Genomic DNA, 24596 nt, shown 5'->3' with positions numbered 1-24596 from the left:
CTTTGTTAGATTTTACTTAGGCACAACACTGCTTTGAGCTAAATACTAATGTATGCTAACATGTTGATGTTAAGGGGAACATGCATGTCTGTGAAAATCCATCAATCCATCCAATAGCTGTTCATTTTACTCAAAATCACTGTTAGGACCCGGCCTAGGGGGAACCCTGGCGCCACATGAAAGATGAGACTCCCCTCTTCTCAGCTCCCAAGAACCACCAGCAACAGAGGATTTGCAGCCCTTTTAAGGTTTATTTTAAAATCTTTTAGCTTCAGGGTGGGTTAACAGCAAAACAATAAACAAAAGGGAACTAAAGCTGAGCAACCTAAAATTACCTACTCAAATAGAAGGAACTAAAAGACAAATCACTAACGATCCTAGCATAACAGAAACAGAAAAACAAAAATGCTACCCACTCCTACCAAACCTGAGCTGGTATTTCACGTTATCAAATCTAGATACAACATTTCACACCAAAACATGTTGGTTGGAAGTGAAGAGAGGAGAGCCGCAGGAGCTGGGGGAAGCTGGCCTTTAAACTGCAAGCTTGGAGGCTGGAACCAATCTACTCCGTGAAACAACCTACACGCTCACACAGTCACAACCATTCAATCAGACAATCAGCCGGGCTCACCTGCGGCCCATCACACACAGGCATCACAGCAGGATGACCAGAGAGAGAGAGAGAGAGAGATCCACACCACATGCACAGAGGGGATTAAAGCACATACACAAATACATAGCAAATGTTCATACGACCTCGGGGTCGTAACAGAGCAAACGTCAACCTCATGGTGTTGCTAGAGGAAAAGTCAGGAGATCACCAAAGTCAGGATGATTCATACTCCGGGAATCATGAATGTCTGTACAAAATATCATGTCAATCCATCGAATGGAAAGTGGTGGACCGACCAACCTACACACAGACATACAGATGCTGCTAGCATGGCTAAAAATGGACAAATTGAAAAGCGACAGGTCAGAGCTCAGTGAGAACTGACTGACTGACTGACTGAAAGGCAACAAACACAAACTGCAGCTTCACAAATGGCCAAAGAATTCATTCAGCTGCTCAATGAAGCCTGAGCTTTGAGAGTCTCATAAGATGCTGCTTAAGGCAGAGCTGACATTCAAGGCAGACACACAAAACACCATCACCAGGTGTATGGAGCAACACTAAGCAGTGAAAAAAAAGAAAGAAATGCTCATTTTTAAGCTTTCTTGTATATGTGAATGCTTAGAAAAATACCAAATCTGCCTTTATCTCATCTGAGAATATGACTAATGTTTCACTAATTGTGCAAAACGATATAAAAAAGTAGTCTTTCAAGAAGGTAGAGCCAAGGTAGAGATAATTTCCTATTTGTGAAACTGTCTTCAATCATTTTTGCATTCTTGGTCACAGTTCTGTCCAATCTAGACCCATCAGTTAGCACCACCACGGCAACATGTTAATTGAGAGCCTCCACAGGCTTCACACTGAACTTTAACTTTTAATCAGTCACCTCTCCTCCGCTCCATTTTCCTTCTGCAAAACAGTATAATGAGAAGCCTGTGTGTTGGAGCAGGATCACTGTGGGAGGCTGAATAAGATAGAAGTCTACTGGGAATGCTGACTTTAACACCTTTATCGAATATTTTGGAATAATGGACAGTTTAACTTGATTGGACAAATGAATTATCTGGCAAAAGCTGAAAATTAAACCGGCGAGAGCGAAATTTGTGACAGATTAGATCCATCAGGGGAAGCAACTTCTGCTTGTTTATTGGTCATTTAGAAGAATAGTTTAACATTTTGGGAAATAAGCTCATTCACATGCTGAGAGTTAGCTGAGAAGGTCGATACCACTCTCATGTCTGTACAAAACATACAAAGCTAGTGTCAGCAGCTGGTTAGCTTAGCTGAGCATAAAGACTGGAAACAGGGGGAAACAGCTAGCTTGACCCTGCCTACCAGCACCTCTAAAGCTCATCAATTAACATGTTATAGCTCATTTGCTTAATCCACACAAAAAAAGCTAATAGTAAAAGGGACAATACGCCATTTTATGAGGGGCTTTCAGTATGTGTTGAACAATTTCTTGGCTAGGACCAGTGACTTGAGTAAAGGTCACCCGCGTTTTGGCAGCACTCAGAGCCCAACACACAATCACTGCAGTTACTCACATAAAACGGAAGAATATAGGCTTTAAGTGTAAAAATACACTTAGTGATCACACATGTATAGTGTGAGTGAAACATGAGCTGTTACGCAGCCTGTGTAGACAGATGTGTTAATTAAAATGGAGGCATATATCTAAGGTGGATGACTGAAAAAACGCAGCCTCCTGTGTAGACAAACTTGAGGACAACGGTTGGTCAATTAAGAATTATCCAGCACGTGTCTTGAATCCTGCTCTGATTCTGTGGTACTCCTTTCCGTGTACAAACTGGATTTCTACACATTTATCTGAAGACCTTCACCAGCTTTTACAGGACCAGGTGACTCAGGAATGGTTTCATGAATAGTTGGATGAAGCAGCAGACTGAAACATCTGCTGGTTGACTCTGTAGAGAACAAACCCAAGAATATAAGAAGCTAAATTCTTTCATAAACATTATGATGTTTGAGTCTAACAGAACATATCTGTGTGTATACAAGAGCACACAGACCCAATGACCTCTGACCTCAAGGCTTAAAAAGACCAGTAGAAACATGGAGCAGAACTAAAAATCCCTCTCCTCCTCTTCACAATGAGTGTCTGATGCCTCTAAAAATGTGTAAAAATATGTATCTTGACTTGTTTAACCAATAATTATTTAATTTATTATTTAGTTAATTAATTATTTCATTAAGTATATAAGTATTATTTAGCTATAGTTTGATTGCTAAGACCTTAATAGTTCTTAACTACAGATTAGAAAATGTAGGTATTGATGTTATTCTGTCTTTATTTGGTTAATCAATATTGCAATTTCTATGTGTTTTCCTACAGGTTTTCATGATGTTTTGGGATCGATGAAAGAAATGAGTGAGTCTCCAATTTGTAAGCACGTAGCTTTTCCAAATATTCAATAAGAAAAATGATTCTCCTTTAAGTTGAAGGCCAGTTTTCTCTCCACATAAAGAAATTAATTAGTAATCAAGGCGTTCCCTCCAAAAGAGCGCCAAGGATCCTTTTCCTTTCAAAACACGCCTCCTAGGCTATAAAAACTTTTACAACTCTTTGTCTGGTACTTTTTGGCTTGCTCACTGGCTTTCTGACCGCTGCTGCTTCTTCTGTATTCCTCTCAGCCCTGCCAGCCGGGATGGTCTGGCATTTTGAGTGTTGTCCTTTTTTTTTCTTTGGCTAACAGCGGAGAGCTCCAGAAAAGAAGTTCTCAACTAAGGAGAAACACTGAAAAAGACGCCTAAAACCACAGACCGTTTGTAATCTCCTATTTTTTTTCATGTAGTTAACCTTTTTTTTTTTTTTTACTTTTCAAGACTTTTTGGTTAGTTATAGCTCCAGCATCCAAACTCTGCAGCCTGCCACTGAACAACAACAAGCCCAGAACACCATTGTGTGTCTGCTGTGTGGCCTCAGCTGAGTCCGGGACTGGATCCACCCTCCTGGGAAGCAGTGAACCTGAGTGCTTCACCGAACCTGCTGCAGCGGTTCTCATCTGGCTGTTACCCTGGCAACCGGACAATCACTGAGTCTGCTTTGCCCTGCTCGGCGCTTTCCGGGAAGTTCGCCTCATCATCAGCCCTTCATCACCACGGAAACAGTAGGAAAACCATCTGCCATGCTTCTGTGTCAGAGTTGATGCCAAGAGCGATCCAAAATTATATTTGTGTTGGCTTTAGTTAGGGTTATTTGCCCCTCATTGCGCTTTTGACTCGTTTTTGATAACATTCATTCATTAATTCATTCATTGTCGGCAATAACTTATTTAATTTACCTATTCAGTCGTGCATTCATTCATTCATCCATTCTAGTTGTATATATGTATATATATATATATATATGTGTTCCCTATTCATCCCTATCCCTTGTTAGTTCAGACTGACTCATTTGATGTAATTAATTTTCCTCCCAGTTATTAATTAATCAATTTGTTACTTAATCAATGGAGGTGATGCCCCTTATAATTTCACGAGTGCATAATATTAATTTCCAAGTGTAGTAGCCTCCTACAGCTCCATAAAGTCCAATTTCAACTTGTTTATCCCTTCAGCGTCTGGGAAACTTTCCTGCTAGAAGAAAGTTTTCAGTATTCAGTACTTGTTGGACAGAATTTCACAGACGACTAAAGCTGTTCTGAAGGCAAAAGATGCCCCTACTTATTATTAGGTACTTGGTATTCATATACTGTTTATACCAATATTTCATTTTTTCTGATATGTCAAGCTGAAATTGGCTTTATATCAAGAATTAGAAAATCAGCCAGTCACTGTTCCCAATGATGATATGATAGGGATTCATCTCTGACCACATCTATGCAAAATAGTCTCTAAAACCTGCCATAAATATTGAATAAATTTGTTTAATTGCCCAATAATACTTTAAATAAATTTGTTTTTTTATTTCAAGAGTGTAATGTATTTGAGTGTCTCCACCATGAAGCACTAAATCCTTTTTTTTGCATACAAATGATCAACTGGCAGCTTGAGTACAAAACACCTGTGTGTATCTGCAGGTGTGTAGGTGCGTTTCTGTTTGTGTGTGTGTGTGTGTGTGTTTAATACCTGGTACTGGCTGGTGAGGCGGGCGTTGCTGAGGTCCAGGCTCTGGTTGGTTTCCCTCAGGGCGCTGAGCTCCCCCTCCAGTCGAGTCCTCTCCAGCTGGGAGGCGCTCAGCTCCCCCCTCAGCACCGAGCCCTGAGCCAGCAGCTCCGCCTGTGACGCCAACCCCTCCTTCTGCTGGGCCTGCAGCCTGCAGCACCGACACACATGGACTTTACTCACCACTGTCATTGTTATGTGTCCTGCAAAGTGCTTTGTTTCATTGTTTGGTAAGAGCTCTCTAAGTAAAGCTCATTATTGTATTATTACAAAACATCCTCGCAAAGCCAGACAACCACTAATAGATAAATCTGACATCATCTCATATGAAATGGTTGAAGACCACATTATGGAGCATAGCTGGAGTCACTAAGTGGTTGTAGTAGCATTATAGAGGTAAGCAATCATCTTTGTTTCATTTTCTAATGAAAACTGTAATGAGATGAGATGAGATCTAATGATCACTTTGGGGGAAATTGTATAATATTCAGTAATAAACATTATTTTATCTTCACAATGCGTTTTCAAATTGCTTTTGGAATTAAACTTTTTATGTAAGTTAGAACTGAATCATGGCTCAATATAAAGAAAATCAACCACAGTCCCTATATTTCCTTTAGGGCACCGACTAACAAATATATTCAGATTCTATTATTATCTTAAAAGCTTGGTCTGTAACATTTCAGTAAATATACTGTAAATGCACATCCTGAGTTCCCAGAGCTCATGGTGACATCATCAAATCTCTTTTTTCATCCAATCAACCATCAAAAACTCAAAGATATTCAATTTACAATCATAGACAACTAAGAAACCCAGAACATATTCACATTTGACAAGCTGTGACTAGTGAAGTTTTCCCTAAAGAAAATACCCAAACCATTAATTGTTATAAAAAAGCTGCAGACTGAAACAGGTCTAAAGGGCATTTTTAATGCATAGACATAGGTCTGCTAATTTTATTTTTTGATGTATTTTCTGTCGTGTGTCATCAGAACAACCAGCAAAGCAGGTTGTCTTGTCTCCAGTTTGGCAACCCATCATTAGAAGTCTGTCATTAATCAATTGCATCAATATGAAGATGAAAACCTGGTTGATTAACTAACTATGGTACACACGCGTAGCTCATGATGATGATCGTTGTCTTTATACACCCACCACCCTCAAAATAAAATGTAATCAGAGGCACTCGATATTGTTTTCCATGTCAGACTTAATTATACATGAATGTAATTAAGAAAACATTTAGAAATTCAAGGTGAAACAATATGGTGACGTCTGAGATGAATGAATGTGTTCAGTCCCAAAGCCTTCAATGTTGTTCCTTTGGTGTTCCTTTAAACTAAGAAAAAAAGCCTTATTCGTTGCATGTACTGCCTTTATCCTGTTTTTTGATGTCTTTTGTGTTGTTGCCTTGTTTTTCTGTGCTGCTGTTTTGTGCCCAAAAGCTTTAAATCAAGAAAATATGTATTCTGTACATTTGCATTAAAATAATTACTGTGTTGCTCCCTGTGCTTCATACAGAAGCATTAATGCTGCTGCTCTCCTATATTCAAATGAACTCGAGTGCAGGGAGCAGAGCGAAGTGAAAAGATGATCTGATCTCATGAATGAGATGCTGAGGAAGCTGACTGGAGAGTATATTTGTTACCTCTCGTTGTCATCTTTCAGCCTCTCCAGCTCCCGTTCTTGCTCCATCCTCTTCTGGGCCTCTGCTTCCATCTCCTCTCTCTCCATCTTCATCTCTCGTTCTCTCTCCTCTAGCTGGGTTTTACCATCCAGGAGCTCCTTGTACCTTGAGATTGCAAACACAACATTCACTCCCACAAGAAACTGCAACTTTAAATGTATGACTAAGATAGAAGGTGTGTGTCTGTGTGAGTTTGTGTGTTAGACAGAAAAAGATTCAAAATGATCTACAGTTAGGATTTTTATTCTAATTTGCTGCACTCGTTGTGTGTTCGTACCTGGCCTCCAGCTCCCTGTGCTGGGCCTCGAGGCTGCGGTTGTTGCTCCGTAGCTGAGAGTGTTTCTCCAGCAGCTCCTCCAGCTCCACCTCCTGCCGCTGCTGCAGTACCGTCATCCGCTCGTGGTCCCGCCTCAGAACATCCGTCCTGGCCGCTGACTCCTCCCGCTCCCGCGCCCACACCTTGGACTCAGCCTCCAGAGCCGCGCACCGGGCCTCACTCTCACTGCAGCGCGCCAGCACTGCTGCATGCTGGGAGTTCAGTGACGCTTGCTCCACCTGTGGTGTGTTGTTTTGTGTATGTTTGATTATGCAGAGAGAGACATTTTGATGGTTTAACAGAAAGTAACGATTATTACATTTGAAGTTTTTCTATATGTTTATCAAGATTTTATAATGGTTTTTGCCCACAGGATGCTGCTGCTACGTAGAAATTATATGCACTGTTATACCATTATAAAAAGTACAATGAATATGAATATGTAATATGTAACCATAGATTAGACTCTCGCCTTTTCGGGCATTGTGGTCATTTCCAAATAATAATCCAGATTCAATGCGTCAATGAGTCTACAACTGGAACCTTAAAGGAACAGTTTGACTTTTTTTTCCAAGTGTTAGATGAGAAGATACCGCTCTTTGTTGCCAGGCAACCAGCAGAGATTCTGGGAAGTCACTGGTCCCGGCCAAGAAAAAGTCCCAAACATAAACTAATCCTTGTTAATAAGTGAGTCTTAGAGGTGCTGGTAGGCAGATTTTGTTGCCTCTGGCTGGCTGTTTTCCCCTGTTTCCAGTCGTTAATTAGCTAAGCTAAGCTAACCAGCTGCCGGCACCGGATACATATTTACATATGATATGAGATATGAAAGAGGTTTAGATCATCTTGTCTAACTTTAAACAAAGAAACAAATTAGCATACTTCCCAATTGTTAAGCTATTCCTTTAAGAAAAGGGCACCTCCCTCTCTTCAAAGCAGTCTTACAGTCCAATAATGTAACAGGTGCTTGAAAACTTTATGTCGAAATTCAAAAAAGTGTGCTTTAATTTAAGCAGACCAAAGGAAAGGTCCAATAAACTCTTGTTTTCAATATGGGCAAATAATTTCAGCCATGATCATGTTTTCTATCTGTGTGTTGGGTCACCTGTAGCTGGGTGTTGAGCGTCTGCAGTCGGGTGCAGGAGTCTTGCAGGCTGAGGGAGTTTCGGCGCAGAGCCTCCAGCTGCTCCTTAAGGTGCTCACACGCCTCCTGTGACTGGGACAGCCGTGACAGCAAAGCCTCCTGCCCTGCAACCGCCACCGCTTTCTGAGAATCAGAGTGAGGAGATTAAGAGAAAAAAAAAAAATTATTTCATTTTCATATGGCAAGAGCATCAACAGGCAAGTCTTTGCCACATCAGAAGCTATCCTACCTTTACCATGACACACACACACACACACACACCGCTCAAAATATCCATATTATTTGAACTTGGACTGAATCTGCAGCTGACCTTTCCAGGCGCTCCCAGTCAGATTGCAGCTTTATATGACATTTGTGTCAATCTATAAATATAGAAATTAAATTCATCTTGTGTCATACATAAAGGTTGAAACTGAATTGTACAGTGTTACCACATTTTCTCCTTAGTCCAAGTGGAATCTTTGCATGTGTGTAATAATCCGATCAGCACATTTGCGTTTATTTGTGACACATGACTTTATCAATTCTGCTCTGATGAATAAAGAAATATGTTGACTGGACACTATGATGGTTACATTAGAAATTAACAGACAATATTTTGCAAAATTGCAGTATAAAAGGTGTTTTTATCCAAAATAGGGCTGCAATTAACAATTATTTTCATTATTGATTAATCTACTGATTATCTTCTCTGTCAATCGATTATCGGTGCAGTCTGTAAAATGTCAGCAAATTGTGACAAATGTCCATCACAGGTTGTCAGAGGCCATGGTTACTTTTCAAAATGTCTTGTTTTGTACAAGTTACAGTCCAAAATCCAAAAATAATCGGTTTATTATCATAGAAGAGTATGAAAACCAGAAAACATTCACATATGGGGAACTGGAAACAGTGAATTTTTACCATTTTTGCTTAAATGATTATTCAATTATCAAAATCACTGCCAATTACTTTTCTATCAATCGATTAATCGATTAATCATTGCAGCTCTAATCCAAAATTAAAATTTGGGCTTGCAGCACACCAAAAGTCAGCTCTACAGCCACTGAACTTTACGGATTTATATGAACATTTTAGCAAGAATTGGCAAAGCAACAACACATTTCATGTTTACATCATCTGAAGAGTCTGGAGCTGATTTTTTGTGGCAGAAGCTCTTTTTTCATTTTGGATTCTTCTCACATTGCCTACCAGCACCCACTGCACAGGGGATTTGTACTTTTTCACCGGTGTTTTTAAGTTTCCTGCTTTTTCCTCTCCCTGCCAATGTAGCAACAAGCCTACCTGCACCTTAATATGAGGGAGATAAGGAAGTGAACCCTTACTTCATCTATCTTCATTCAAAACTGAAAATCCTAACCGTAGTAATGCAGCACCGTACCTATTGAGCAATGTGTTGAATGAAATTCCTGACCTTGGTGGTGCTGGAGCCACCCCTTACAGTTTGATGTAAGAGTTTATGTGTGTCTGTGTGTGGGTGTGTGTGTGTTAGAGAGAAAGAAATAGTAAGAGCTAAAGCAAGAGAGAAGCAGAGGAGATAAGGAAGATTAACAGTAGCCGAGGTGACATTATAAAAACTGATGAGCAGAGATAAAGCTGTAGTTCTGGAAATAAAGTGCTGCACTTGGGAAGTGGTGGGCTAGTGTGATTTGATAGACGTCAAGCATCCCTCGAGCAAGAATTTCAACATAATATAGATCATCTCCCTCGCACAGAAGTTGAACTGAACCACATACACACACAGACATCCTGTAAATGAGATTTAAAGGCCCACACAGAAATATATTCAAACACAGATACACACCTCTTTTTCCAGTTCTATCAACCTCTCACTCAGCTGCCTCTCTGTCTCTCCTGTGGCATAATCATGGGTCGTGGAAAGGTCATGACCTTTGCCAACCTTGGGGGATTGATCCAGAGGTGACGTCCCCTGGATTTGTGTCTGACAAATGTGCGATTCGTTTGAGGGGTCTGAATTTGAATTAAGCGAAGCGTCCGCGTCCACACTTCCTCTTCTCTTTTCCAGCTGGAGAAGAGATTCACTTTTCTTAAGGGAATGTGAGAGAGAGTCTATTCTCTCCTGTGATTGGTTGAGAGAATTAGTCGCCCCCTTAAGTTCGGCCTCAGCTTTTTGTAGTTTCAATCTCAGGTGTTCGACTTCAGTGGACAGACCGTGAGAACGAGCCTGCTCATTGGATAGGTCCTGATAAGAGAGAGATAGGAAACAAAGTGTCCAAAGATTATAATCTGTACGAAATAAAAACGATAATCATCCTGAGACAAAACAAAACTACATATGTGGACTAAATTAACTTTACTGGATGGTCTATATTAAAATATCATAAAAGTTTGTTTCTATTACATTTGCTTAAAAAGAAAAATCTTGATATAATCAGTTATATCGCTGTATGACGCAGTATGAACTATATATACCATACTATTCCTCACAATACTATAATATAAATTTTTGCAATTACTAGACAATTGAAATGAATGTGATGCATCACTCAAGCTTTGTTTGGCTCCTTCCAATAACATTTAACAAGCAGAAAACAAAACGTTTTTCCAGTAATTTTACCCTATTTTGTTTCTATGGAAGGAGAGGTCGGTTTACCGGTCAGCCGGTCCACCACTTTGGTCCAAACTGAAATATCTCAACTACTGGTTGGATTTCCATTAAATTTTGTACAGACATTCATGGTCCCCAGAAGATGAATCCTAATCACTTCGGTGATTCCCAACTTTTTATCTAGTGCCACCGTAAGGATGACATTTGTGATTTTGAGAGAAATGTCAGGATAAATTGTAAAAACTTTGATGATCCTCTGACTTTTCATCTAGTACCATCATCAAGTTAAATTTTGAATTAGTCCAATACTTTGTTTCATGACCAAACGCCTGCAAAACAATTGGCATTCCCCTCGGCTGCACTCAGTCTTTACTGCAAGTGAGGAAAATGTTTGCATGTTAACACACTAAACTAAGATCATGAACATGGCAATCATTAAACCTGCTAAACATCAACATGTTAGCATTGTTATTGTGAGCATGCTGGCATTATCACTTTACCCAAAGCACCACTGTGCCTAAGTACAGCCTCACAGACTTACTGCCATGTCTGTAGTTCTTGTTTGAAAATGTTCCTAGAGCTGTCTCACAATCATCCACAATTTATTTTGGGTGACTCCATTATTTCATATAGTACACTGCATTGTGGGACAGTGGAAAATCCAGAAAAATTGAATATGCAAATGTACACTACATTATGTCACTTTGTCAGTGTAAACATACTGCATTAATATGTAGTACGGAATTGAGAAATATCATATTATACACTGTTATTACTGTGAATTTACTGTATGTCACAAATATAGTTTAAAATGCAGTACAAACTCTGTTCTCCAGATAAGAGAGGAAAGCTGAATTCAGTTGAGTTTACCCTCCACTACATCCCTGCAGCAGTGCTTATATGTTCACCCACCGTCAGTGACTAAACTACCATGTCACACACTCACACAAACACACCTGGGACAGAGAGCTAATCTTGGCCTGAGCATCTGCGTACTGCTCCTGCAGCTGCTGTTTATCCTCCTCCATGCTGGTTAATCGAGTGCTGAGCTCTTTCTCCAGGTCCTGCAGCCGAGTGCAGAGCTCCTTAGACTCAGACAGCTGCTGACACACACGTCTGCGCACACACACACACACACACACACACACAGGTCAGACACAGGTTGAATGAAGATAGAGTTGACATTATAGATAAATGCATGGTTCAGCCAAGTAGTTCCCTCTGATGCCTTGTAAAGTTAATTGCTACCTTAGCTCATGATCAAGGTTAAGTGTGTGTACCTGTGTTCGGTGTCCAGAGCCCGAGCTCTCTGGTTGCTGTGCTCCAGGGCCAAGGTCGTGCTCTCCAGCTGCTGCCTCAGTCTCGCCGCCTCCCTCTCCCTCTGCCTCCCCTCCTTCCGCTGGCCGTCCAGCTCCGACTGACACACCTCTTTCTCCTGCTCCAGACGTGAGGCCTCCAGCAGCGCCTGGTCTCGTGCCCGGGCCAGAGATTCGGCCTCCACGGTGGCCTCACGCAGCTCTGCATCCAACTCCTCCTCCCGACGTCGAGAAGTCTCCAAACTGCGTGCCTGACGTTCCAGCTCCGCCCTGAGAGTCTGGGTGGTCAGCTCTAACTGGTCGCCCTAGCATAAAAAGGAAGGTGGATGAGTAATGGTTCTTACTGGTCACTTTAGATTAAATTACAATAGATAACTAATTCCTAGAGGTGAAACTAGTTTGGCCGCCCATGCACAAATAAAAAAAGAGACATAAGTAATGTATCATATGAAAAACGTACAGTAGTAGTACATATTCCAAGAGGACATTAGTGTAGCTTAGGAACTGGCCACATAATTGAAAAACTACATATATTAAATGTAAGCGATCAACTAATAAATAAAAGGCTAGACCATAAGTGATACACCTGAAAATGGCACCAATAAAACTGGCAGTAAATATGAAATGAAACCTTAAAAACTAACAATTTGTAACAACAACATACAGTGTATGATATGAAAACTTAGAAATTATGCCTCTTTTTAACTACTGAAAACACCAAACTGAGGATGTCCTTTAAACTGAAGTCTGGTTTGAAGTGATTCTCTCTTTTTATAACTTGTTGAAGTTGTTGGTCGGAAATTACTTAATGCTTCTTTTAGGAGCACTTTAATGAATGCATATTCAATCACTCTTTGCAACATTTCCAAAAAGTCTTTTTTTTCTGCATGAAATGACCAACATAATACTTCATTTTTGGTCATATTTCAGTTCCAATCAACTGACTCAACAGCGAGGAAGCAAACAAAAGAGAATGTTGATGAGGTGTAATTTCCTATTTGTGTTTTATTTTCCTCTGCAGCTGAAAGAAGTAGAGTAAGTGCTTCATGTTTCATTTAACACACAGCGTTATAATCTCCATTAATTCTTTGATTCTTACTCTGAAAGTTAGAACACAAAATCTATCTCAAACATAAATGAAAATATAAAACTGTGTTGATGTCGAGCTTAGGTTTTATAATTCATGAACTGAAATTAAACCACAGCAACTCTTCTGCTGTAACTTGTTCAGACTGTTTTCAGAAATTAAAGGAATACTCCACATTTTTATCTATCTCTATATATTGTTTGATATACAGTAGTACTATAGTAATACTAGAAAGATAGTGCACAAGAATATTGGTTGCTTCATAGACAGAAATACTGTGTTAGCACACCAGATGACACACGGATGCAAAGTCTTGGGATCATACAACTGGGTGGTGTCATGGCAGAACATTTTTAACATTTAATGAGTATCAAATTGGAAACTATTATATTACAGAGACAGTTGAAACATATCTGAACTTGACTGTAAGCAGATAAATGATGCTTTCTCAGCAAATAATGTATTATAATGTATTTAAAAGATATGTACAGTAGTGTTTGGGAATATGTACAGATGCAACCTCCACAATAAAGACACTGGATCTTCCCTTCATCAAAAGAGGGAGGGTAATACATTAGAATCACAAGAATTGTGTGTGACTCTTTCTGAATGGGAGGTATTCATGAATCCCTTTCATGGTATTTCTTTAATGCTGACTTAGCACTGTTCTTTTCCTTAGCTTGCAATTTCTCCCATGTCTTGTAATTTTACTGCAAATAGCACCTTAAATAGTATTCTGCATCGCATTCTTTGAGAAAAATTACAAAGACTTCATCCTTCACACTACATCCTGCAGTGGAGTGTCTGGAGAAAAAAAAAGTTGATGTGTGGTTTAAACTGAGTTTTCTCCTTGGATCTTCATCAAGGTAAAATCCACTAAAGAAGTTGTGCTGAAATCTTAACCTGTGATCTCTCCTCTGAGCATGGGTAAGTTTCTCAATACGTTCTTTCAATACGTGAATATGCCGGTTCACAACACTTCTTCAATACTAAGTGCATAAAAAAATTAACAAATCTGCTTCCTATTGAACAGTTTTCTCCATGTTATAATTTGTATCACAGCCATAGATGTATTTGGCAAGTTTAACCTCTGTCATTTAATGTAACCAAGTAATTAGGCTTTAAACCCCGAAGGGTTTAGAACCCTTCTGTGTTTGTGCTGGTTTATTATTATTATTTAATGTTTTTTGCTGCGGCTCAAACTGCCGTGAGCTGGAATGAGCTAAAACCATGAAACTTGGCCCTATAATTGGAAATAATGTGCATGTGCTTCCCAGGATATGCGAGCTCAATCGGCCAGATGGTGGCACTGTAATTAAGGCTTAAAAATGCAATTTTAGAAAGGCCACGCCCCTCACACTGTTTTTTCGTTCTTACTCAAATTTCCAGCTCAATGTGCTCTACAAAAGAGCCTCTTGGACCATAAAGGTCCACATTGAAGGATTTTTTTGCCAATTTGCATAATGCAAAAAACAGTAATTTGACATCCACTTTTTGTATTTTTACTCTATCAACACTAAATTTGGTATACAGCCTTGGGAGACTGAGATACACATTTCTTTTATAAGCAAATAGCGAATATTGTATATAACTCATTAACTGTTTGTCCAATCACCATAAATTAAGGTACAAAACGTCAGTCTGTGATTGGGAATAAGTCTACCAAAGCATTTTGAGTCCAACCCATAAGTGGGCGCCCAAAACTGGTGTGCATGCTCCGATACTAACCAAAATCTAAAAGGCCATACTGATCGGTGCAAGTGGGCATGGTCTATCATATATTTGCTCATAACTCAAGATGCCTTTGAACGATCCTGATTAAACTCGCTGGAGACATCCTGCGTTATCTCCTGAACATACGCACTGAGTTTCATTCAAATTTGATGAAGGGGGGACGAATGGCAGAACTTTGACAGCACAATTATTGTAATACTACAGGCTTTCTGATGATGAAACAAGTGTGTGATTGGTCTCACCCTTCCTTAAACAGAATTAAACTAGCTGAAGTGACTTTGCTCACCTTTGTGAAGCCTGAAACCCGATCGTTGCTGCTCACAGCTTTAATTTTGGCCGATTGACCTGCTTCTTTCTTTTGAGTGCAGGTTTGAACCTGCAAATTGCCGCTTGCAGCTGTATTTATTAAAGAGATTACAGGATCAGCTATTAAAAATTGAGTAAAATTTTGACACTATGGATTTATATTACATAAAAAAATCCTCTGCTCCCCTTCACATGGTTTTCACTTTTTTTCCTCTGCTATCATCCATCTTCCCCAAGGTAAAGTGACATCTGCCATGGTCATGGAAATGTTTGGTGTCACAGCTGCATCATGCATGAGTGTGTGTTGGTTCATGTGTACTCTCCAACCTTGCGCTGGGCTGTGCGCAGAGCGTCCACGGTGCTGCGTAACGTGTCCCTGTCTCTCTCCAGTGCTGCTCGCTCTCCCTCCAGGGTGGCGATGACCGTGGTCTGCATCCTGTGAAGCTCCTCTTGGCTCCGTAGGCGGCACAGCTCCTCCTCCATAACCAGACCGTCTGACTGAAGAACCTAACACACCCCAGAGAGAGAAATGGCAGGATATTCTTTCAGCTGTGCACCTATCCATCTGTACACACAGACATCCACATGGATTACCTTACTGTTGAAAACACATTCCCAGAAAACACTTTGACACTGACTTGATGTTTTTAATAAATGACATGTTAGGATAATTCTGTGCTAAATAGAAACTATGTAGTTGCTACCTGCATCAGTGTGTGAATCATGATCAAAATGTACTGTATTTCCCATATCAGTTTAGAAAGATTTACAGTTATTTTTTGCTTTTCTTTAAAGCAAGATTATGTTATTTTTGCTGCACAGCTGCTGTGTGGCCACAAATGCCGATTAAAGGATAATCACACATTGACTTTCTCTTCATTTTCCAGGATTCTCTTGAGTCAGTTGCTTTAAAGGCATCATCATTAGGCAACCAGAAAGCAACAAATATGTCTCCTGGGGAGGTGAGTGTGTTTACTAATTTAATGTATTTTTGTGATAAAAGCATTGAAATGTGTATCAGTTTATTAGTGCAACAAGAAGAGAAGAGTCATAAAGTGAGTGAAATGAAACAGCCATCATGAGTTACTGGTGATACCAGACCATGTGAGGCTGTAGTTGCACAACCTGTGAGTGTATTGAACTGTGCAAGGAGTGTGTTTTATAGCTTTATCTATTATTTATTCTCCAAAGGTTTAATAGTCTCACTTTAATATCACATTTGGAAAATGTTATTAAACATAAAACATATTCCTGTAATGATTGTACTTCTCAAATGCATGTTTTCTTAGAACTTAATGGACATTAAATCTATCCACATATTCATCCATCTGTTCATTTACCATCCTTACTGGCAACCATGATCTCCAGATCTTATTATTACTTCTTTCAAACTGAGTTAAATGAACTCAGGTTAAGTTAGTTAAACACTCATCCATTCATCCGTCCATCCATCATACCTCTATCTGCCTGCGGGCCTCTCCCAGACTCTCTGCAGCTTTCTTCAGATGCTGCAGTTCGGCCTCGAGCAGCACCAGCCGCTGCTCAGCCTCCCAGGCTTTCTTGCTCTGCTCACCCAGCTTGGAGCGCAGGTCCTGGGCCACCATCGCCTGTCTGTCAGCCTCCTCCTGGGCCTCCTGGAGCTGGGTCATCAGAGGCTCGACATCAGGACCAGACGGGGAGCATACAGCCTGGTCTGCAGCTGTGGTCTGGTCCTGGTCTGTATTATCTTCTCTGCTTTTTGGATGATTTAGGATCTCTGAGCTTGTTGTTACTACAGTCTGTTCTTTCTTTAGCTCACTTTCCTTCTCCTGTTTTTCTCTGTCTTTCCGTCCTCCCTCTGCCTCCCCCCTGCGTTTGGACTGGATCTCCTCATCGCACAGTTCTGCTTTTCCACCTTGAACGTGGAGAACCTCCTCACCAACCCCTGCTTCCCTTTGTATCCCAATGATTTCTCCTCTTCTCTCCCTCTCCTCCATCAACCTCACCGTTCCCTCACCCTCTCCCCTGCAGGATTCAGAGCCCTGGACTCCTCTCTCCTCCTTCTGCGCCTCCTCTCTTTCTGACTTCTTCACACCTTCATCGCTCCTCTTCTCTTCTACGTGTTGCAGCTTGGTCACCATTTGTTCCAGTCGCTGCTTCAAAGTGGCGTTTTCATTCTTCAAGTTTTGAAACTGAAAAGTATAATGGGAGCATAATGGGAGAGAAATTTCAGCTTTGAATCTACTGCATTTGCACTTTCTTTTTTGTTTCCTTTCTTTTGGTTCTTTCATGTACTGAACATGCACTTCGTTCTTACTCAAACTGTATCAAGGTTCAATACAAGGAAGTGAAAAAGAAGTGAAATATGAAAGAAGGATAAAAGGTGAGGAGAAATTGAAGATTGATTTAAATGATTTTTGGATGGTTGTAAAAATAGTATACAAAGGCACAACTCTACACAAATAATCACAGAAACCCTTGAACAGGCTGAACTGGGCATCTTGAAAGAATGACAGGCAGCAGCTACCATTTAAAATAGTACAAACCAGAGTACATGGAAACACTGTTTGAAATACAATTCATAGCTGTACAGCTGCATCACTGTTCTCAAAAGTTTTTCAATGATCTGTAGATTCATACAGTTTCATTACCATTAATTAAACACAGCTGTTGTAGCAGCTCCAGATGTTTGTAACCACATGTTCAAAGCTGAGTTACATCCAATCACCACATTCACTTCTCATGGAAACAAAAACTCAACAATGCATATGCAGAAATGTGCTTATGTATTAACTGTTAAGTTAAACAACAAGACTCTGTGCTATTTTTATATCACACACACTGTCAGGCTGCCACTGATGATTAAAGTTATTATCATTTAATATATTGATTATTTATATTCTACATACTGTAACCATTTCACCCTTGTAATATCAAAGTGGCAAATGCCAGAGTAAGGTTTAAATAGCTTATTTTGTCTGACCAGAAGTCAAAACTGATATGAAACAGAGAAAAGCAGCAAATCTTTACATTTGTGAAACTGTGAACAGTTTGGAGATTTGACCTTTTAAATGGCTTAAATTAGTCAATGTTTAAAATCAAACATTATCAACTCATTTTCTGTTGACTACAGAAAAAAGATTTGGTGGCTAAATGTATTTACATTCAATGATCTTCTTCTTTATCGCTCGTATAAAACCACTGTAAGTCTAAAATCATAACAGATCACGTTTGCTGATCAAAGATGTGGTTTGATATCAGACACCGATCAAGGATGTTCTTAGAATATGTTAATCAGTCTCCCACAAACCACATGTGTTTCAGTGATATTTGTTGATTGGATGTGAACATAACATAACCTCGGCATTAGTTCTCTCTGAACTCACCTCCCTGAGTGTGTTCTGATGCTCCGTCTCCAGGCAGGCCAGCTCATCCTTTGCTTCTGGCGAATCAGCCTGCAGCGAGAGGAGATGGATGGTTAACTCCACCGACTGCTGCTTCCTGCTTTTCATTTGTATCTATACACTGAAGGTGCAGATAGCAAGGAGATACATGTCTGACTCAGTGATGCCAGGTTCACTTGAAAGGTGGGTGTACTGGTATTTTCATCATTCTTACAGCCAAGACATGATAATTATATCAAAGGGAAACTCTTTATTGTTTACATACGATTGAGCTGGACATGTGCGATAAGCTCTCTAATCTAACTGTCTCCTCTTGGAGCTCCAGCAATCACTGATCTCGATCCCTAATACTGTTTCATTAATTGTATGCTGAAGTCTGTTGTTAAATCTGATGACCTGCTTTGACCTCTAACCTTTAACCGGGTAAAGATAAACTCTTATGGATTGATTCTACAACTGATAACCCCCCGCCCCCTGAACTCTGACCTCCTGCTGAGCCTGCAGCTCCTCCAGACGTCTCCTTAGCTCTGCGTTCTCCTGCTCCGCTCCCAGCAGCCTCAGCGTCGACGCCTCGCCTACTTCCACGCTCAGCGGCTTCTGATCTGAGACAGAGGGATGGAGAAATAAAGAATAAAGGGGGGGAAAAGATGAAAAAAGAGTTGAGAGACAGATAGGGATGGAGAGCAGGAGAAATGGATATATGAAGAGATTCACTCGGTTATTGTTGATTGATAACCTGTAGGCCAGCATTACTTCCACATATTTTCTCTTATCAGTTAATTAAAATGTCTTAAATGACAAGGTGCAGAGAGGCAGGTGCTCTGACCAATCACTTCGTTCGGCTCCTCGTCAGACTCCAGTTCTGATTGGAGGAAACGGTGGTGAACTGGTTCGACCAGCGGGGGAACGGCGCCACCATGGCCACCGCTGCTGCTGTGCCTCAGGTCCGCCTCCAGGCTCATGTTGATCTCCAGCAGCTCATCAACTCGCTGCCTCTCGGTGTCCCGCTCCTACACACACACACACACACACACACACACACACACACACACACATTCATTCATTTAAGGGGCACACACAACAAACACAGATATTCTGAATGAAATGCTACCACTATGCCATAAAAGAATACACAGATTTTAAAGATGGCAATTCCTTATTGAATAGTAATTTAAAGACACACACAAACATAGCCAACAACATGTACTTTGACTAACATGTACACAACCACTCAATTGCACACACTCAAATATAATCACAAATGTGCACAGATAAGCAGATAAACACACATGTACACACACATCGCTCCACCCACCGCTTCAACATCTATGATCCTGTGACGCAGCAGAAGATTGTCCCTCTCCAGCTCTCTTAGGTAGGAGCAGCGCGCCCGCGCGTCCGCCAGCTGCTCCTCCAGGAGAGCTTTGGTCTCCTGCAGAGCTGCACACAGCTGCTGCTGCTCCTGCAGGGGGCGCCGTGCACACAGAGAGGAAACATGAACTTACAAGATTAAATGAAGTCATCATCACGTCAAGCTGATTCTAGGAAGGTGAACGTTCAGACCAAACATCTGTCAGCTTGCAGACAAGATGGTAAAAACAGTGTCAACATTGTACACAGTGTACACATAAATGTATTCTCTGAGAAAAGGTTGTAATTTAATTTGTTCTGTACCAACCGTCTCTAACCTGCCGCAACTATTTCTACTTTTTATTTCCTGCATTTCCTGAGAGCAATGTTAGTGAAGCAAGAGTGTGTATATACTGTTCAAAGCAAGGGTCATATAGGGTGGTACAAAACGAGTAGAAATTAGTAAAACTGTACCTTTAAACTACAACTAGCCCTAGTCATGTCCTGCAATCAAAACCCACTATAACTTAAAGCTGCTTTTAACTTTTAACCTCTTCTAGAAAGAAACCTTTGCTTTTTTATTCTAAGGCACGACCACCAAAACCTGACATTTCATTATGATTCCAAAAAACAAAATAGCAACAATAAAAGCGACAAAATGGGTCAAGAAATACATCATTGATGCATGTTTAATGGCATTTCAAAGTTAATTCGTCCTTTCGCTTTTCGCTTCGTCACTAATGTTGCACTCACCAAAGTGATTACTGAGATCTGGAAACACAGCAACAATAATTCAACACAGTGCGACAGAGCAAGAAGCACCAGTGGTTTAACCAGTTTTAGTTAAACAAGACATTCTGATATAACCGAAAGTGAGTGAACCGGTGATGCCAGCAATAACCTGATTATCTGACTTCTTTTTAGTGATTTCACCATGTTCCCAGATGTCTGCAATTAAAGGTTCCCTGTAGAGTTTTTGGCCTCTAGTAGTGCTATGGAGAAGTTTTTTTATGGGTCCCAGTTTTGTTTGTCCTGTGCATGTGCACGCAGGTGACGTGATGCGCAGTCCTAAATTCATTTCACACTATTCCACTGATCTACAGGTGGCTGTAATGTGCCGAGAAGCACAGCAATGCGCCTGGAAAGGCAGAGAAGAAGAAGACTGCAGGCCTAAACATGGATGTAAACAATACAGGATTTAAAATTCTTTTTAAAAATCTGTTTCGCAAATGTTCTATGAAGAAGGAAATTTATTCAACACATTTGTGAGATCACAAGGATATACATAATGAGTTTTGGTGAGTAACAGTGAATGTAAACATAACTTTTGTTTGTTCACAGGAAAACTTCACAGGGACCCTTTAATTTGGTGAGTACATTATTACCAGTAGGAATAACCCCAAATTTTAACAATAGAGTTAAAGAGACTTCTGCAACAACTCCCTTTGAATTTGTGAAAATAAATTATAAATCCAAACACAAGAAAAATTCATCCTGAGAGCTAATCTGGGCTGTCACAAGGATGCTGAGCAACGGCAGAATGAATTAAATAAGACTGAGAAGGTGACAAGTGAGGACACTGTGGGGTGTTTTACAAGTATATGCGCACATTTTCTGCCTCCTAACAGTTATTACCATAGAATAAATCTCATTTGGGTGTAAAAGCTCCAATAACTGAAGCCATACTCCTTCTCTTTGTCAATGAAGCCGCTCCGGGCTGTAAATCCTGATGACATCACACAATATAATCTCATTCTCTGGCTTTGAGCTTTTCAGTTCTTCTTACTCACTCTTGATTGAAATGCTCAGGGCTCTGAGAGGGAATATATGGCTTTTGAGATTAAGTGGTACTTCTTTTTAAAAAGTAATAGCTACTCAGAGAAAGATTTAACAAGACTAGGTCAAAAACCTAGTGTATGGCTGGACGTATGAGTGAAATGCTAGAGGACTTTTAATTTAAAACAACGGATCCAAGGAGTGGCCGACTAATGTAACTTCATCAGTCAGTCAGTCAGTCAGTCAGTCAGTCAGTCAGTTAGTCAGTCAGTCAGTCGGTCAGGGACAGACTTTCATGTTTATAGGGCAGGCCCCGGCCAAAAAAGGGGGAAAAGGGGGATCTTCTCGATGTGACCTTCGCTGGTAATGTTCGTACGAGGTCTTCGCTTTGTAAAGAGTGTGTGCTTGTGTGTGTACATGTATAGAAAGGCACTGCTTGGTTTTTGTTCTGTGTGAGAGATTTCAACATGTGACTCAATACCAAAACAATCCAAACACATTTTATGTTGTAGCTGTTGCTGTGCTGCTTGTTTTCTTTTCCGGTGCAAATGACTTATTCAGAAGTGTGTGTGTGTGTGTGTGTTTTGTGTGTGTGTGTGTGTGTGTGTGTTTGTTTTGTGTGTGTGTGTGTGTGTGTGTACCTTCAGCTGAGTGCGTGTGAGCTCCAGGCTACGCAATCTGTGTTTACAGCTCTGAAGCTCAGTCTGGAGCTGCTCAGCCCGCGCAGCTCGTTCACGGGCGCAGTCCAGCTCATCCCGCAGTGCTCGCATGCCCCTCACCTCACCCTGCAGAGAACGGCTCTGCACACACACACACACACACACACACACACCAGTGGGGATGAGGTCAAAGAAGGTTGTGAACAGATCTAGGATATGCAGTAAAGCAAATGTTGACAGTCTGATACAGGAAGAAAGAAATGTGTGTGTGTCTGTGTGTGTGTGTATATATCTGTGAGGACCGAATGTTCTAACAATGATGGAAAGAAAGTGTTAAGCGTTTTGTTCTTCTTTTTCTACAAGATCTTAGTTTTAAATTAATATTAGGATTAGGTTTAGATTAAAGTAAGATTTACACAGTGGTGGAAAAAGTGTTTAAATAATTTAAATGAAGATACACTCCCTCATTTTGTTGTAGTGCCAAATACTGTCCCTGAATCCCCTTATTTTGCGATTCTTGTATGTTATTTCAGTGCTATAACAAAATCAGTGAGTTACCTTTAAGTAAAGGTAGAATTATGACTTGTATATATACATATATATAAACATAATTCAGGAAAGTCTTCTTCACTGTGGGAATGGTATGGTATGGTATATGGGTTGGGAACCACCAAATGTCAGACATAAATATGAGATGGAACAGACTTGTGAATATGCCTGAATAGAAAGATTTTTAATTGGGACATTTTGCATGGTCACCCCTGGATAAGTGAGGTGAAATCCCTATTTTGTTTGATTGATTCTCTTTTTATTTTCCAAAACAAATTAAAATGTAATATTCATGATGCCCAGAGCAAACTGTTCCTGATGTACAAATAAAGATGGATCATTGATGTTTTGTACAAACCTTAATTAAGAACATATTGTCTGATGAAAAACAACTACAGTGTGAAGCCTTCTGTGAAGCAGAATTTATCCAAAAGTCAAAGATCTCTGTGTGCACAGTTACGTTCAGGTACATTACAATTAGCTATAGAAACAGGCAGGTTTACTGGTCTCCCTGAAGAGAAAATGCTCTTGTTGGCTGTGTGATTTAAGTGGGACTGAAGAAGAGACTGATTCTGTTTTATTGCTCATTATATGATGATTTAAGGGCTGCACTATTCAGTAAAATGTCCTTAATTTCTGAAGAGTTTTTCTGGATGAATGATTATAAGAAACTTGAGCTGTGTTTCAGAAAGGGAGCCTTCTGTGTGGCTGATTTAATTTATAAATCATGGTACAGAAGACAAAGTTCTATGTTTGCAATGTAGTGTAAGAATTATAACCTTGTTTGACCCTTACTCATGCCTGTAGTAGTCTCTTCTGCTATGGATTAGTGTCTAAACTGTCACATTTAGGGGAGAGAGAAGGTTAACAACAATGTTTCTCTGGCAAAAATTGTAGTTGGCTACAATGTGTGTCATCTGCTTGCTGTTAAATACATAACCTGAGAGAGAATCTAATAAGTGGCCACCTGTGTTTTGTGCTGTTGGCTTATTCTATTTAAGCCTAACATACAGCATATTATAGCTGTTGCCATATGAGTTATGTTGTATTTGTGAGCCTCTATGGGAGTCCAACCGAGCAAACAGTGTCTCTTTCTCTTTGAAAAGGGAATTACTAAGACTTGATATCAGGTTTTGCTTTTAAATCTAGCAGTGCAAGTCAAGCTCAGTCTTAAAGAAGTGGGTACAATGAATTCAGTTCCTACTGCAGACCTCTAAGCACGTATCTGTATGTGCACAAACCTCTTTCTGAAGTTTTTTTTGCTGTTCTTCCATGGTTTGAATCTCCAACTTGTAATCCAATATCTGATCACCTTTATCTTCCCTAGAAAACCAGATACACACGAAACCATCAATACCAAAAATGAAATTAATACCATCAATACCATTTTGTTGCTTAAAGGGAACATATCATGCAGATTTCTAAGTCTATATTTATATTCTGGGGATCTACTGGAGTATCTTTGCATGATTTACAGTTCAAAACACTCCTTATTTATCTTATACTGGCCCTTTATGCAGCCCCTCAGTTCGGCCTCTGTCTGAAAAAGGCTGTTTTAACTCCTGTCTTTTCAAGGCCCTCCTCCTGATGAGCCCACTCTGTTCTGATTGGCCAGGTCCCAGAAGCTGCGTCTCTGCAGACTTCCTTCAGCTCCAGCTGCTACGTAAACAAACTATGAAAAAACTATAATAGTAGGATTTCACTACTTTTTCTCGTTTTTTACTCAAAAGGTCAACTTCTCAAATACTCCCGTACATGTAGGAAATCCGATCTGAAATATGCAAGTGGACAATGCAAACAACCTTAGCAACAAAGACTATCTTTTGTGGGCATGTGCGGACAAACTCACCTCAGTTCAACGAGGAATTAGATCGCAAAAAGCATGATATGTCCCCTTTAAAACATTATACCAGTGATACATTGGCTGATAATACAATTAGAGACGATTGTGTCTGGTAGAAATAGTAAAAAGA

At 40.2% G+C, this 24596-nt stretch overlaps 1 protein-coding gene across 2 annotated transcripts in view; it reads right to left on the bottom strand.

Moving 5' to 3' along the window:
• Positions 1-24596, bottom strand: part of ccdc88b (coiled-coil domain containing 88B) — a 51445-nt gene that overhangs the window by 11908 nt on the left and 14941 nt on the right. For both annotated transcript variants that reach the window (XM_067599478.1, XM_067599477.1), the window contains exons 9-23: positions 23865-23946; positions 22057-22215; positions 19605-19751; positions 19116-19299; positions 18776-18891; positions 18272-18340; positions 16364-17077; positions 15234-15413; positions 11744-12084; positions 11420-11579; positions 9699-10097; positions 7856-8017; positions 6715-6992; positions 6399-6542; positions 4712-4898 (exon numbers count right to left, since the gene is read on the bottom strand). In XM_067599478.1, the coding sequence (XP_067455579.1) occupies positions 4712-4898; positions 6399-6542; positions 6715-6992; positions 7856-8017; positions 9699-10097; positions 11420-11579; positions 11744-12084; positions 15234-15413; positions 16364-17077; positions 18272-18340; positions 18776-18891; positions 19116-19299; positions 19605-19751; positions 22057-22215; positions 23865-23946 (3322 nt within the window). The remainder of the gene's footprint in view (positions 1-4711; positions 4899-6398; positions 6543-6714; positions 6993-7855; positions 8018-9698; positions 10098-11419; positions 11580-11743; positions 12085-15233; positions 15414-16363; positions 17078-18271; positions 18341-18775; positions 18892-19115; positions 19300-19604; positions 19752-22056; positions 22216-23864; positions 23947-24596) is intronic.

This window comes from Thunnus thynnus, chromosome 9 (assembly GCF_963924715.1).
Source record: "Thunnus thynnus chromosome 9, fThuThy2.1, whole genome shotgun sequence".
Lineage (NCBI taxonomy): Eukaryota > Metazoa > Chordata > Actinopteri > Scombriformes > Scombridae > Thunnus > Thunnus thynnus.
Note: the sequence above shows the minus strand (reverse complement) of the source record. Positions and strands in the feature narration are given on the sequence as shown.